Raw genomic sequence first — 12912 nt, forward strand, 5'->3', positions numbered from 1 at the left:
CGTTGTGTCTGTCTCCCTCTATTGTCCGGAGACTGCGTTGCATGAAAATATTTGTATTTTCAAGTTGTTATTATTTTCTGTTAGCGCAAAAAGCCAAAAAATTTGTAAGTGTGTTGTTTTATTACAAAAATATTTTATTACTAAAATTACTTATACTAGAAAGAACTAACTCCTCAGTTTTGATGGCATGATTTGTCACGCCTCTGTGAGTAGCTCCACACTTGATGCCAATTAGATCACATCCAATACAGAAACACTGAGACTGGGAAACTTTACTTTATAGAAAACCATTTTCTTCCAATGGACCATAAGGAACATGGATGAGGAGGCAGCCCTCGAAAATTACTTTGACCATACTCTTGTAAGTTGTTAAATTAAATGCTGAAATGCTTGTTTTAGGTGAGTATAAGGTGTTAGCTGAAAACATATCAACATTAGCGTGATGCACATGTTCCTATTACATAAATGAAGAAATTATATATAAGAAAATGTATAATGAAACATATGAAAGAAATACATTAATAAATACATACATAAATGAATGAACAGACAAATTATATTGCTATGTTAGTCATACATTTAAGATGAGTAATTAATTTACTGATTCATTTATTTTAATAAATGTAATTTAAGTGATGATATTTATCCTCGTCATTTTTTTTATTTGGAATGTTGGTCCTCCCTAACAATAAAATGTCTGTTAAACTTGATTGAATAGATGCCATTAATGTATTTCTCACTTCTTTTTGTTCTTCTAAGGGTTCATCTGATTACATCTTTGAGGGGGATCTGGGCCTACAGGGTCCTGCTACTCAGCTCCAGGATTCCTCTTTCCTGTCCTCTTTAACTTCTCAGGAGAAAGATCTCACTGAGGACTTGGACCTGAGCTTCTTACCTGATGAACTGAGCACTCAAGATGAGCCGCCACAGGCTGAGAATGACACCAGGAATGAGGACAGTGGCGTTTACACCGACTGTCCACCGAGAGAGTCGACAGAGGCAGATACTGACACCAGTAATTTTGCCAAAAACACCTCACAGTTCAGTCTCCCGATGACTCCCATGACTCCTATGACCCCCATGACCCCAGTGACCGAGAGTTCAGGCATCATCCCACAATTACAGTAAGACATTATATAGGGAAAATATGAAGAGTGTGTATCTGAGATTCTTTTTAACATTTAACTTATGGCATCATATAGGCCTAGAGCTTTTTCAAGCGTTGCAGAAAAGGCTGTAAAATATTTTGACTCCATAATTTCACCAAAACAAATGTCTGTAGTAAGTTACCTTTGCACATGTAAAGAGTCATTACTTTTGAACCACCCGCCACTGGATGCTAGATTTTAGTGAGAAATGCATCTGTTGACCAATGTCAGTCTATATTTTCCAAACCAGTTTTTGATAATACACAGGAATATTGTGTCAACAGTGAATCTTGCTTGTCCTCTGGATCTCAAATCCATTGCACTTCAAGCTCGAAATGCAGAATACAACCCAAAGGTACTTTCCTACTGAAGTTTATATGTACAACCCAGTATAGAACTGTATTAAATCATAGACAAACATTATGTTACTTTCAGTTCCTGTAAATTCTGTCATTGTTTACTCTGTTGACATAAAGATATGTGTATATATATATATATATATATATATATATATATATATATATATATATATATATATACACACACACAGAATTTTCATGTTTGGGTCCACAATTTCTTTATAATAAACTGTTCCAGGTATTTTCACTATCATAACTCCAAATTTTGCTTATGTACAGCGTTTTGCTGCAGTTATAATGAGGATCCGTGAACCAAGAACTACCGCTCTCATTTTCAGCTCTGGAAAAATGGTCTGCACTGGAGCCAAGAGGTATACATAATATATATATTCAAAACTCCTAACTATGATGCATTAGGGTAGTACGGCTGTAAAACAGACAAACTTAGCTCAGAAATGGTCTCACATGTCAGTGTCTTTTACCCTATATTTTCCTTTTCCTTTGTTTATCTTTCCAAGCAGTGAGGAGCAATCTCGCCTTGCTGCACGGAAATATGCCCGGGTGGTACAGAAACTGGGTTTCCCTGCCAAATTCCTTGACTTCAAAATCCAAAACATGGTTGGAAGTTGTGATGTCTGCTTTCCTATACGTTTAGAAGGCCTGGTCCTCACTCACCAGCAGTTCAGCAGGTCTGGACGGGCGTCTGTCTGTCATAAATGAGTTTGATGGTTACTGGCCCACAATATTATATGACTTGACTAGATCGTAATATCTGTCTTTAACCAGTCAACCATTTTACCCCTACAGCTATGAGCCGGAGTTGTTTCCTGGCTTGATATATCGCATGGTGAAGCCACGTATTGTGCTGCTGATTTTTGTATCTGGAAAAGTTGTGCTCACAGGTAATTCTCTAGCATAATCTAACTTAGTGCATCGTTAAAAACATATTTGGCGGCCATGCATTGAAATAATTTTGTTATTATGATTTTAGGTGCGAAAGAGCGGGCAGAGATCTATGAAGCCTTTGAAAATATTTACCCCATCCTGAAAGGGTTCAGGAAGCAGTAGAAGCACTGCACGTAATGTGAATATTTGTCTATAATGATGTGCTTCGTATGTGTTAGTGGTACTTCAAAGGTTTGAATGCAATATTTCAATCTAACTTTTGTTATTGCACTTTGTTTATTGTCTTTATGTTTACTTTGTAATGTCTGCATTAGTGAGGGTTGCTGAGATAACAGAGCATCCTAAAAGTGTACTGTAAAGAGCAAATGTTTTGTTAAAATATTCAGCTTTGCCCTATGTGGACTCTCGAATGGAGACATAAAGTATCCTCTTCAGTTATGACTATGTTTTGTCCCTATTGTACATGTTGAACTGCTTCTTGCTGATGCAGGTAAATAAACTTGAACACTTCTCTTTTTTGGATACTATTCATGTGTGTGATTTAGTGTTTTTCAAAGAGTTTATAATGCTCACCAAGGCTGCTTTTATTTGATCAAAAATACATTAAAAACAGTAATATTGTGAAATATTATTACAATTATAAATAACTCTTTTTCTATTTGAATCTATTTTAAAAATTAAAATGTATTCCTGGACAAAGCTGAATTTTCAGCATCATTACCCCAGTCTTCAGTGTCACATGAGCCTTGACAAATCAATCTAATATGCTGATTTGGTGCTCAAGAAACATTTTAGATTCAAGTATGGTTATGGTAAATGTTTCCCCCACCACCACACAGCACACACACAAACATACGTCATATGGTACGTAGGGCAGACAGCCATCACACACAGCTGGTTATAGAGATCTTAGGACCAGAGCTTTATGTTAATATTTTAAACCACAAATCATGTAAATCTAATTTTTATTCTTCATAGTGCCTGTATCATCATGGCTTGTACCTTATCAGGCGAACCCCGGTCTTCGGGGCCTGGTGAAGAGCACCCAGAGCCTGGATCAGAGGCCCGGGCGCCCGCACGACCCCATCCGCCTCTGCAGCACCTTCAGCCGGCGTGCGCTGGCGCTGCTGCCGCGGTCATGGTGGAGGCGCTGGATGATGCAGAGGGGCTGTTTGTTGCCGTGGAGAGATGTCCGCTCTGCAACACCGCCAGACGCAGACTGACCTGCGCCCGGTGCATTCAGAACGGGGATTTCGTGTATTTTGACGGGAGAAATCCGGAGAGGTGTGTTTTTATTTCTTTTTTTCCTCTTAATTATTTACGATGTAAGTTATGCTAATACAGTTTAGCATGCTAGCATTTTTCAGTATTATCCCTTTCGCATCTTTTTATTTTATTTAAGCTCACGTTTCCCCTTGATTTGAAGTGTTTTCGGGGTTTAGATGAGTTCTGTGAAGACACCTGTAATAGCATTTAGCTAATTCATGGCCCAAGCATGCTAACATGCTAACTGCTAATAATGTAAACAAACTGTCAGACAAACAAAGAGGTACGCGTTTCAGCTCTCTCTTTCATTTCTTGTCAGATGTCAGTGGCGTGGCTATTTAAATATGTTTTAAATCCATAATTAAAAGTGTTGTCATGGCTTATTTAAGTTTTGTAAAGGAGCTTTGTGGCAATATTTGACATGTCAAATGTGTTGACCAAGGTTTAGCTGAGTCATGTTACCAAATGTGACAGTATCCTTATTAACTTGTGTGTGTGTATAGATAGATAGATATAATTAACTTGTTGTGGAATATTCTGTCTATTCTCACTATTTCTTTTTTTGTATTTCTGCTAACAGGTATTCAGAAAAGCTTGAAAGACTCCAGAAGCTGAAAAATGAAAAGGAGAATCTTCAACAGAGGTATGATATCAGCATCATTTAGTGCATAATCCAACATTGTCCACTGATAATACTCAAGTCTGAATGACTGAATTTTCCTTTTGTTTCAGAGTCATCAAAGCCATGGACAAGAAAGTCGAGGCAGACCAGCTTGTAAGTATTTTTGTTCATGTTTTAAGTGCTCAAATTTAAAGTTAAAAGATGATAAAAGATATAAACCTGTTTTTAAGCTATTTCTCAGCATCATGGCTGTGTTTTGTTTAACACAGAAGTGGAAAATCATGACATGCAGGATGAAGATCCAACAACTCAAAGAGGCCATCTGCACTAGCAATGAAGAAGTCAAGAGTGGTGTGTATCACAATAAAAATGATCCCATGGCAAAAGTGTGTAAACATGCCAAAATCACATTTAGCTGTGGTGCTCATATAGTTGTGGTCCGAATTTCTGGCACCCCTGGTAAATATGATCAAATATGGCTGTAAAATAAATCTGCATTGTTTATCCTTTTGATTTTTTTAATCAAAAATTTCATTAAAGTAAAAGAAATGAAAGTGGGGGGGAAATCACATTATGAAATGAATGGTTTTCTCCTAAACACATTGGCCATGATAATTGCTGGCCTTTTATTCAATACTTTTTTCAACCACCTTTTGCCAAGATAACAGCTCTGAGTTTTCTCCTATAATGCCTGATGAGTTTGGAGAACACCTGACAGGAGATCAGAGACCATTCCTCCATACAGAATCTCTCCAGATCCTTCAGATTCCCAGATCCATGTTGGCGGTGCTTCTCTTCAGTTCACTCGACTGGTTTTCTAAAGGTTTCAGTTCAGGGGACTGGGACGGCCATTGCAGAAGCTTCATTTTGACACAATTTTGTGTTGATTTTGATGTTTGTTTTGGATCATTGTCCTGATGGAAGATCCAACCACAACCCATTATCAGATTTCCAGCAGAGGCCGTCAGGTTGATTTTTTTTTTTTTTATCTGTTGGTATTTGCTAGAATCCATAATACCATGTATCTGAACAAGATGTCCAGGACCTCCAGCAAAAAATATGCCCACAACATTAAAGATCCAGCAGTGTATTTAACCGTAGGCATGGGGTACTGTTCATCCCTGTTACACCAAACTCATCTTGTGGGTTTACTGCCAAAAGCTCTTTTTTTTAGTTTCATCCAACCATAAAACCAGGTCCCTTTTGAAGTTCCAGTCGTGTCTGACTACTAAATATGCTGGAGTTTGTTTTTGGATGAGCGAGGAGGATTTTTCTTGAAACCCTCTAAACAGTTTGAGGTGATGTAGGGGTTGTTTGAATGTGTGTGTGGTTTTTTTTAGGCTTTCTGACCCCGAGACTCAACTAATCTCTGCAATTCTCCATCTGTGATCCTTGGAGGGTCTTTGGCCACTCAAACTCTCCTCCTCACCGTGCATTAAGACAATATAGACACACGTCCTCTTCCTGGCAGATTCGTAACATCTTTAGTTGATTGGAACTTCTTAATTATTGCCCTGATGGTGGAAATGGGGATTTTCAATGCTCTAGCTATTTTCTTACAGTCACTTTCTATTTTGTGAAGCTCGACAATCTTTTGCTGCACATCAGAACTATATTCTTTCGTTTTACTCATTGTGATGGATAATTAAGGGAATTTGGCCTTTGTGTTTCCTCATATCTACTGTATATTCCTGTGGAACAGGAAGTCATGGCTGGACAATTTCATGTTCCTAGTCACCCTGGTGTGCTAAAAAATGTACATATTAATGGGAATATACTTAAGAGATATTTTACTCGTAAAAATCTAGGGGTGCCAGTAATTGTGTCCAACGTGTTTTGGAGAAAAACATTTATTTGATAATGTGATTTCCCCCCCACTTTTAATTCTTTTACTTCAATGAAAGTTTAGATTTTTGCAAATTTTTGGAATGAAAGATCAAAAGGATAAATAGTGCAGATTTATTTTTACTGCCATCTTTGATTATATTTACCAGGGGTGCCAATAATTCTGACCACAACTGTATGTAAGTTCTCTCTTGTCCTTAAAGTAGAAAAAGGCTGAACAATAATAATAATAAAATAGCAGTCTGTTGTTTGATGTCATTACTGTTTCTTTTTCTTGACTTTAGGCAGGGAGCTGTTGTTGCGTTCCCAGGAGGAAGGGCAGCGGCTGCAGCGCAGGGCCAGCCGACATCAGGAAAAGAGGGACAAAATTAAGCGGCACAACCAACGTCTGGGCGAGCTCCTTGAGAAGAGATCCAAAGAGCTGCAGGGGAGGCTGGGTGCCCTGGCTGAGGTGCGGAGGGAGCACATCCTGGAGCTCACCACTCACATCTTCAACATCCAGGAGGAGAAGCAGGGCAGCAGGTCAGAGCAGAAATATACTCTAATCAACATCAAAATATATGCATAAGCATACAATACATGGGGATGAATATTTTAGCTGAGCTTGTTGCAATGCAGTCTGGAATGGTCAATGCTACTGTAGATTTTTGCCAAAACAAGTAAACTAGTAGGAGTAGAGTTAGCGATATGCTCCATAGTACTTATTTACTTGTTTATTTACTCATTTATTTATTTACTTACTTTCTTCATTTTATTATCATGGGAAATGAGAATTTTGTGTGCAAAGATGGAGTTGGTGATGAAGAAAAATGTTGCGTCGCATAGAAATATTTCCCCCAAAAGGCGAGCCCCTGGATATCAATCAGATTTATGCCAGTGAAGGATTTTCTAACCACAGTCAATTATTCCCTGAAAGTGAAAGCAAAAATCGACCGAGCTTTTGGCATCTGACCCTGTATTAACAGCGTATTAATTCTCTGACACGACGAGAGCTGAATCTACCTCAGTGCTGCTAATAACGGTCGCCTATATCTTAATTTATTGGCTTAAAGGGGACATATCATGCTAAATCCACTTTTTTAGCCCTTAAATGCATTTTGTTGTATATTTGGAGTGTTTAAAAGTACAGAAAAGTTGAAATTATTCTCTTCAGGTGCTTCGTTGATATCTTTATATTCTGTTTTGGCCTTATTTTTCAACCTGTTCAGATTTTTCTGTTATCTATGACATTTTGTGAACTAATACGTCACAGTATTTGCAGCGGAACTGCCAAATAAGGACATTGACTTCCAGCCCAACACTTCGAGCAATCCGCCATTTTTATTTCTCGCTGCAATTTTGTAGTCCAAGCTAAAAGATGCAGAAGTTACGAGAGGGTAAGTTAAAATGTTCGGTTGTTGGATGTAGTAACCCACACGCTTCATTACACCGTCTAATGTAGATGAACTGCCGCGCTTGTGACAGGGCGTATGTTTAACTGAAAGAACGAGCAGAGAGAGAGAGAGACCCGGTCGCGCGCGCGCACTCTCGCTCTCTTTGGAGCCAGGCGAAAGTGTAAACAAGACTTCACCGTCTCCAAACTAGACGCTGTCTTGCTCTCTGTCCCTCGCACATATTAATCAAAATAAATCGACACGGTGGTAAAAGGTCGGAAGACCAAAGTTTCATGTGTAAATACAGTAACACACCATTGCGATACATCCATATGAAGACGTTGTTCTGCAGGTTCGTCGTCTTCATTTTCATCTCGCTCCGACTCTGGCTCGAACATGTAAGGCTGGCTGGACAAGTCTTCCGTTGTTGACATTTTGTTAATAACGTGTGAATAAAAAGTTTCTGTGCCGCTATAATCGTATCTCTGCTATCAAACTACAAAAATGGCCGAACGGGGTGGAGTTGAACTGAGTGTCACCTCTGCATCCTGGAGAGGGGGCGGGGTATGAAGTGTCTCAATTGTATTTAAAGAGACCGCACCAAAACGAGTTGCTGCAGACGCACATCAGAAAAGGGGTAGAAAAGGGTCCTGTGGAGCTATAATAATGAGGAATTCAGACCCAAGCATTGCAGTTCCGCTTTATATAGACTACAAATGTATGATTTATATGTTAAAAGGAACGATTTAAAAGCATGATATGTCTCCTTTAATATATATTGCAAATAATACACTACTGTTTAAAGATTGGCGTTAGTACGTTTTTTTTAAAGGGATTAATACTTTTTATAAATTAATACTTTTATCCAGCAAGAACGCATTAAATTGTTCAAAAGTGACAGTAAAGATATTTGCATTGTTACAAAAAAGTATATTTTATATATCAGCATATTAGAATGATTTCTGAAGGCTCATGTGACACTGAAGACTGGAGTTTCTGACTCTGAAATGTATTAAAATAGAAAACAGTTCTTTTAAATTGTAATATTTGACAATCTAAATATTTGTACTATATTTTTGATCAAATAAATGCAGTCTTGGTGAGCACAAGATACTTCTTTCAAAAACATAAAAAAAATCTTCCTGACCCTAAACTTTTAAACAATATTGTATTTTTTTTTCCTCCAGATATACCCACCATAACCTCAAATAGTCATACTGAATTCTCGCTTATGAATTTGTCCTTTGAGGTGGACACATTATTTAATTCGGTTGCTCCAGGGTCACTGTAATTGGCTTACTATCACTTGGCATTGATAGATCATGAACTAAACTTGTTAGGCCAGTTTTTGAATGCGTCATCATCTCAAGTGTTTGCATCCTTCAGGGACCCAGCGGATCCTGTCGTGGCTGAGTATGACCTTGCTCTGACCTCCAGCACCGTCAGTGAACTCGCAGAGGCGAGGCGAACCACCTATCACTCAGGCCGCTGGATCTGGGACGATCAGAACGGAGAGACGAGCATCAGCATCACTGGGCCACACGTCACACTTCCCAGTAATGGAGACTGCTCAGCCTATTACAGCTGGGTGGAGGAGAAGAGTGGGAACCAGGGGCCAGGTACAGAATTCACAGATCATCACTGCCACATCTCTGTTTCTCAGACACTTTTAAAACACTCCATTAAACAGTTTTTATCCAAAGCAAACTTTAAAATATAGGTTTTTAAATCGCACTTTTTTCCACTTGTTACTTAGTTGGTGGTGTTAAAACAACCAAACTAATGTTATTTCTCAGTGCAGTGTTAGTTAACCCAATTAATCTCAATCTGTTTTTGTATTTTTATCCTTTTATTTTTATCATTTCATTTTAAATGCTTTCAGTTCCTCTTTACTGGAAAGAAAATATGTATAACAAATACAGTATAATGCCACAATCCAACAACCATATTCTTTCCATGCTCTTTCCATAATTTAGACATGTTGAATTTCAGTGATAATTGTATTTCATTATACAAAGACTGGAAATGACTAGGTTTAAGAAGAGTTCAGTATGGATTTGATTTATAAACAGCTAAACATTTAATTAATCTCACAAGTCAACACACTATCTTTGGCATGCTTATTTGTGACATTATAGAAGTCATTTTATGAAAGGAAAAATGTCTGATTTATTAAACATGTTGTTTTGAAATCATTATTTTGGTAACACTTTACAGTAAGGTCTCATTTGTTTTTAAACATTAACTAATATGAACTAACATATTCATGGTATTTCACAGTACATTAACTAATGTTAACTAACAACTTTTGATCTTAAAAATATATTAGTAAACATTGAGATTAACATTAGCTAAGATTGATAAATGCTTTATAAGTATTATGTTAGCTCATGTTAACTGATGTTGACAAATGAAACCTTATTGTAAAGTGTTATCTATTATTTTTTGTGTAGAGATGGACCATATCAACCCGGCACACACCATCAGTGCCGCCCTCTGTTATGCCACACAGCTCGTCAATATCCTGTCTCATATTCTGGATGTCAACCTTCCGAAAAAGTTGTGCAACAGGTTACAGCCGCATGTTTATTGTCAAACCTTCAGTTAAAAACCTCAAAGCATCTGTATTTTTATACAAGAATGTGACAGAAAAATCTTCAGTATTTAAGTTTCATTTTTAGGGTTGTTCAGCTCAGAGACGTCTGATGAGTCCTGTATTCTGTTTTGTTTTCTCTGCAGTGAGTTCTGCGGAGATAATCTGACTCGCTACCGATTCACCCGTGCCGTAAACAAGCTCAACACCAACATCCTGCACCTCTGCTTCTCACAGGTAAAAACTGAGAACATGCTGAGTCTGATCTGAGAAGTCATATTCTGCACATACCTCATGTTTATACTCTCTTCTTAGCATGTTGACAGCGAGCTGCTTCATCCTCACCACACTTTGAGGAATATCATGTTTCTAGTGTCTCCAGCAAACAAGAACCTTGGCAGGTGAGAAATTACATTGACCTATTTCTTAGCGAGAACAATGTACTTAATTCAGATTGTCCATGTATGTTATAACCCACTATTCATGATCAAATTCTAATATATAAAATCAGGTCCCACCCTAATTATTTGACACTGATTTTAAACGCACATAACAAATGTATGCACTCAATTGAGGTGGATACATTTTTTTATCCGCCAAGACATGCACATAAACTATGACAGAAACACATTTACTGAATGTAAACAAAAAACTGACGTGACTTTGCCTCAAACAGAGGATGTGATTGGATAACTGCACTAACCAGCTGACCAATCACATCGCACAGGATCTCAAATTTTGGTTTGATCATTCTGAAACTCCTGAGCCAAAGTCTGTCATCAAAATGATTTGGTATAATGACCTCCCAGAAGTGTCTCGCATGATTTGCATTCGCAAACACCAGGCATCCAAACACAAGATAACATGACAGCGTTTATTGCATTTCATTTGTGCCCTCTGAGGTGCAACTCATTTATGATTGAGGAAAAAAGAGCTACAGTTTCTTCCTCGATTGCGGCAACTTCCATGGGATGGAAACGCTACTTTATTCGCAACTTTTGGTGGAAAAATAGCTACTGAAGACTGGAGGAATGGCTGCTGAAAATTCAGCTTTGCCATCACAGGAATAAAAAATGAGTAGTATGAATATTAGTGTATGTCAGCTTTTTTCACACTCTTGTTCACTGCATAGAACGGGGCCGTTTGAGGTGAGCGCTGACTTGGAAGACTCTATGGAGTTTGTGGAACCAGAGGAGGCTGGACCTGTGGAGGAGAGCGGAGACGAGGCAGTGACGGATGAAGAAACAGACTTGGGCACAGACTGGGAGACCGTTCCAAGCCCTCGCTTCTGTGACATCCCCTCCCAGCCTATGGATCTTTCCCAGAGTGGCATGCAGGCTTCCCAGCCAGTTGGCAATGCAGGGGGCATGATCTCCTCCGCGGCCGCCTCCGTCACGTCCTGGTTCCGCGCCTACACCGGGCAGCGCTGAGATCTGGTGGATGTGGGGGTGGTTAGAACTATGCAAACACCCTATTACTGTCACCCACATTACTTGTCAACTTGCCTGTTGGAGGAAATAAAGGGAAGTTTTCATCTGACTGCTCATACTGAATAAAGTAGAAACCAGAGTGAAGCATGTGTTCCTCAGAAACAACATTTTTGTGTGGTTTTCTTGCAGGATGGAAGAGTGTAGTGAACTACTTTTACATTTTTGATCTTTTGTAGCTCACATTATACTGTAGACACCAGTCAACTTTATTCAGTGTACATTGCCAAATATTTTTGTGAATCGGTGAAGAAATTGTACGTTCAAAGCATCGTTGGACAGACTTAACTGTGCTAGAGTTTGAATGATGATCGCACCTTCTCACCAGCTTTTCAAAGAACCTTACTGTGTAAATGTTGCTGGTTTTGTCTGAGAGTGGCAAATATTATTGGTTTCTTGTTTTATTAGATTATTCATTTACAAGAGGAATTGTATTTTATGAATAAGTTTTTTCCCCCTTTAAATTTTCTGAACCACTGCAAGGTGCATTGGGCATAAATATCCAGCATTGGTACCGAGTGGAGAAGAGGCTGTCTTGTCTATTTGCTCTTAGGATTTATGTACAGGTTTATTTTTTTCACCACCTTTAGTTGTTGAAAGAAAAGAAATGCATATTTAGTTTCATTTTAGAAAAGTTTTATTTGTATTAGCAGACACCCTCAATTATTAAATTGAATACCTCTCTGAAATGCAATAGAAATGAAGCATTATTCCAGTATATACAAACTTCATAACTTTAATACACAGTTGCATATGAAGTATTTGGTCTCAGTGCAGTTATATTTCCTCTTCTCTGAGACATGCAAAGCAAAAGACAAAGTGTGTATGTCTGAGTGCATTCCAAACCTTTTCACCTAACATTCATTACCTTGAATAGTTTAGATGGGCTACACTTTTTATACATTTTAAAATGACACAAGAAAGTTAAAGATGCATCAAACACTAAAATGAATAGTACGTTTGGCAAAATGCTTAGTGTGATGGACATTCACAAAAGATTTAGTAATATCAGGAAAAAGATGTTTTATTCTACAATTAAATTGGCCAGCCCCTAATAGTGGCCACTGTATTGAGATCATCTTACGCGTGGGTGAGAAATACATCTGTGCATAGGTTATTTCTAATATGGCAGTGGTAACAAAACTTTAGTGTGATGCTGCAATTCATACCAATATGCATTAGTATTAGACCAGTGTCACAAAAAAAAAAAAAAAATAGGTCATTACCATTTTAATTAAAAACCTTTATAAACTCAGTTAATTTACTGCCAGCTTACTAAGATAAAAGGCATAACTAACTAACCAACAGAAATG

General features: G+C 38.1%; 2 protein-coding genes across 3 annotated transcripts; both read left to right on the forward strand.

Annotated features, from left to right (window-relative positions):
* The first annotated feature begins 116 nt into the window (after positions 1–116).
* tbpl2 (TATA box binding protein like 2) lies at positions 117–2913 on the forward strand. 2 transcript variants are annotated; one of them, XM_079852629.1, is made up of 7 exons: positions 117–361; positions 760–1124; positions 1416–1503; positions 1787–1878; positions 2026–2196; positions 2315–2409; positions 2499–2913. In XM_079852629.1, the coding sequence occupies exons 1-7, from the start codon at positions 317–319 to the stop codon at positions 2573–2575; spliced, it is 933 nt and encodes a 310-aa protein (XP_079708755.1). In that variant the 5' UTR covers positions 117–316; the 3' UTR covers positions 2576–2913. The 2 variants fall into 2 exon arrangements, with proteins under 2 accessions (XP_079708755.1, XP_079708756.1); XM_079852630.1 differs by having other exon boundaries at positions 2029–2196.
* A 333-nt stretch (positions 2914–3246) lies between these two features.
* atg14 (autophagy related 14) lies at positions 3247–12792 on the forward strand. Its single transcript, XM_079852633.1, has 11 exons — positions 3247–3277; positions 3392–3697; positions 4260–4322; positions 4412–4454; positions 4571–4652; positions 6431–6668; positions 8906–9138; positions 9973–10090; positions 10259–10349; positions 10428–10513; positions 11245–12792. Exons 2-11 carry the CDS (start codon positions 3405–3407, stop codon positions 11540–11542), a joined length of 1545 nt encoding a protein of 514 aa, XP_079708759.1. The 5' UTR covers positions 3247–3277; positions 3392–3404; the 3' UTR covers positions 11543–12792.
* Positions 12793–12912: the final 120 nt, after the last annotated feature.

Source organism: Squalius cephalus, assembly GCF_949319135.1.
Source record: "Squalius cephalus genome assembly, chromosome: 20".
Lineage (NCBI taxonomy): Eukaryota > Metazoa > Chordata > Actinopteri > Cypriniformes > Leuciscidae > Squalius > Squalius cephalus.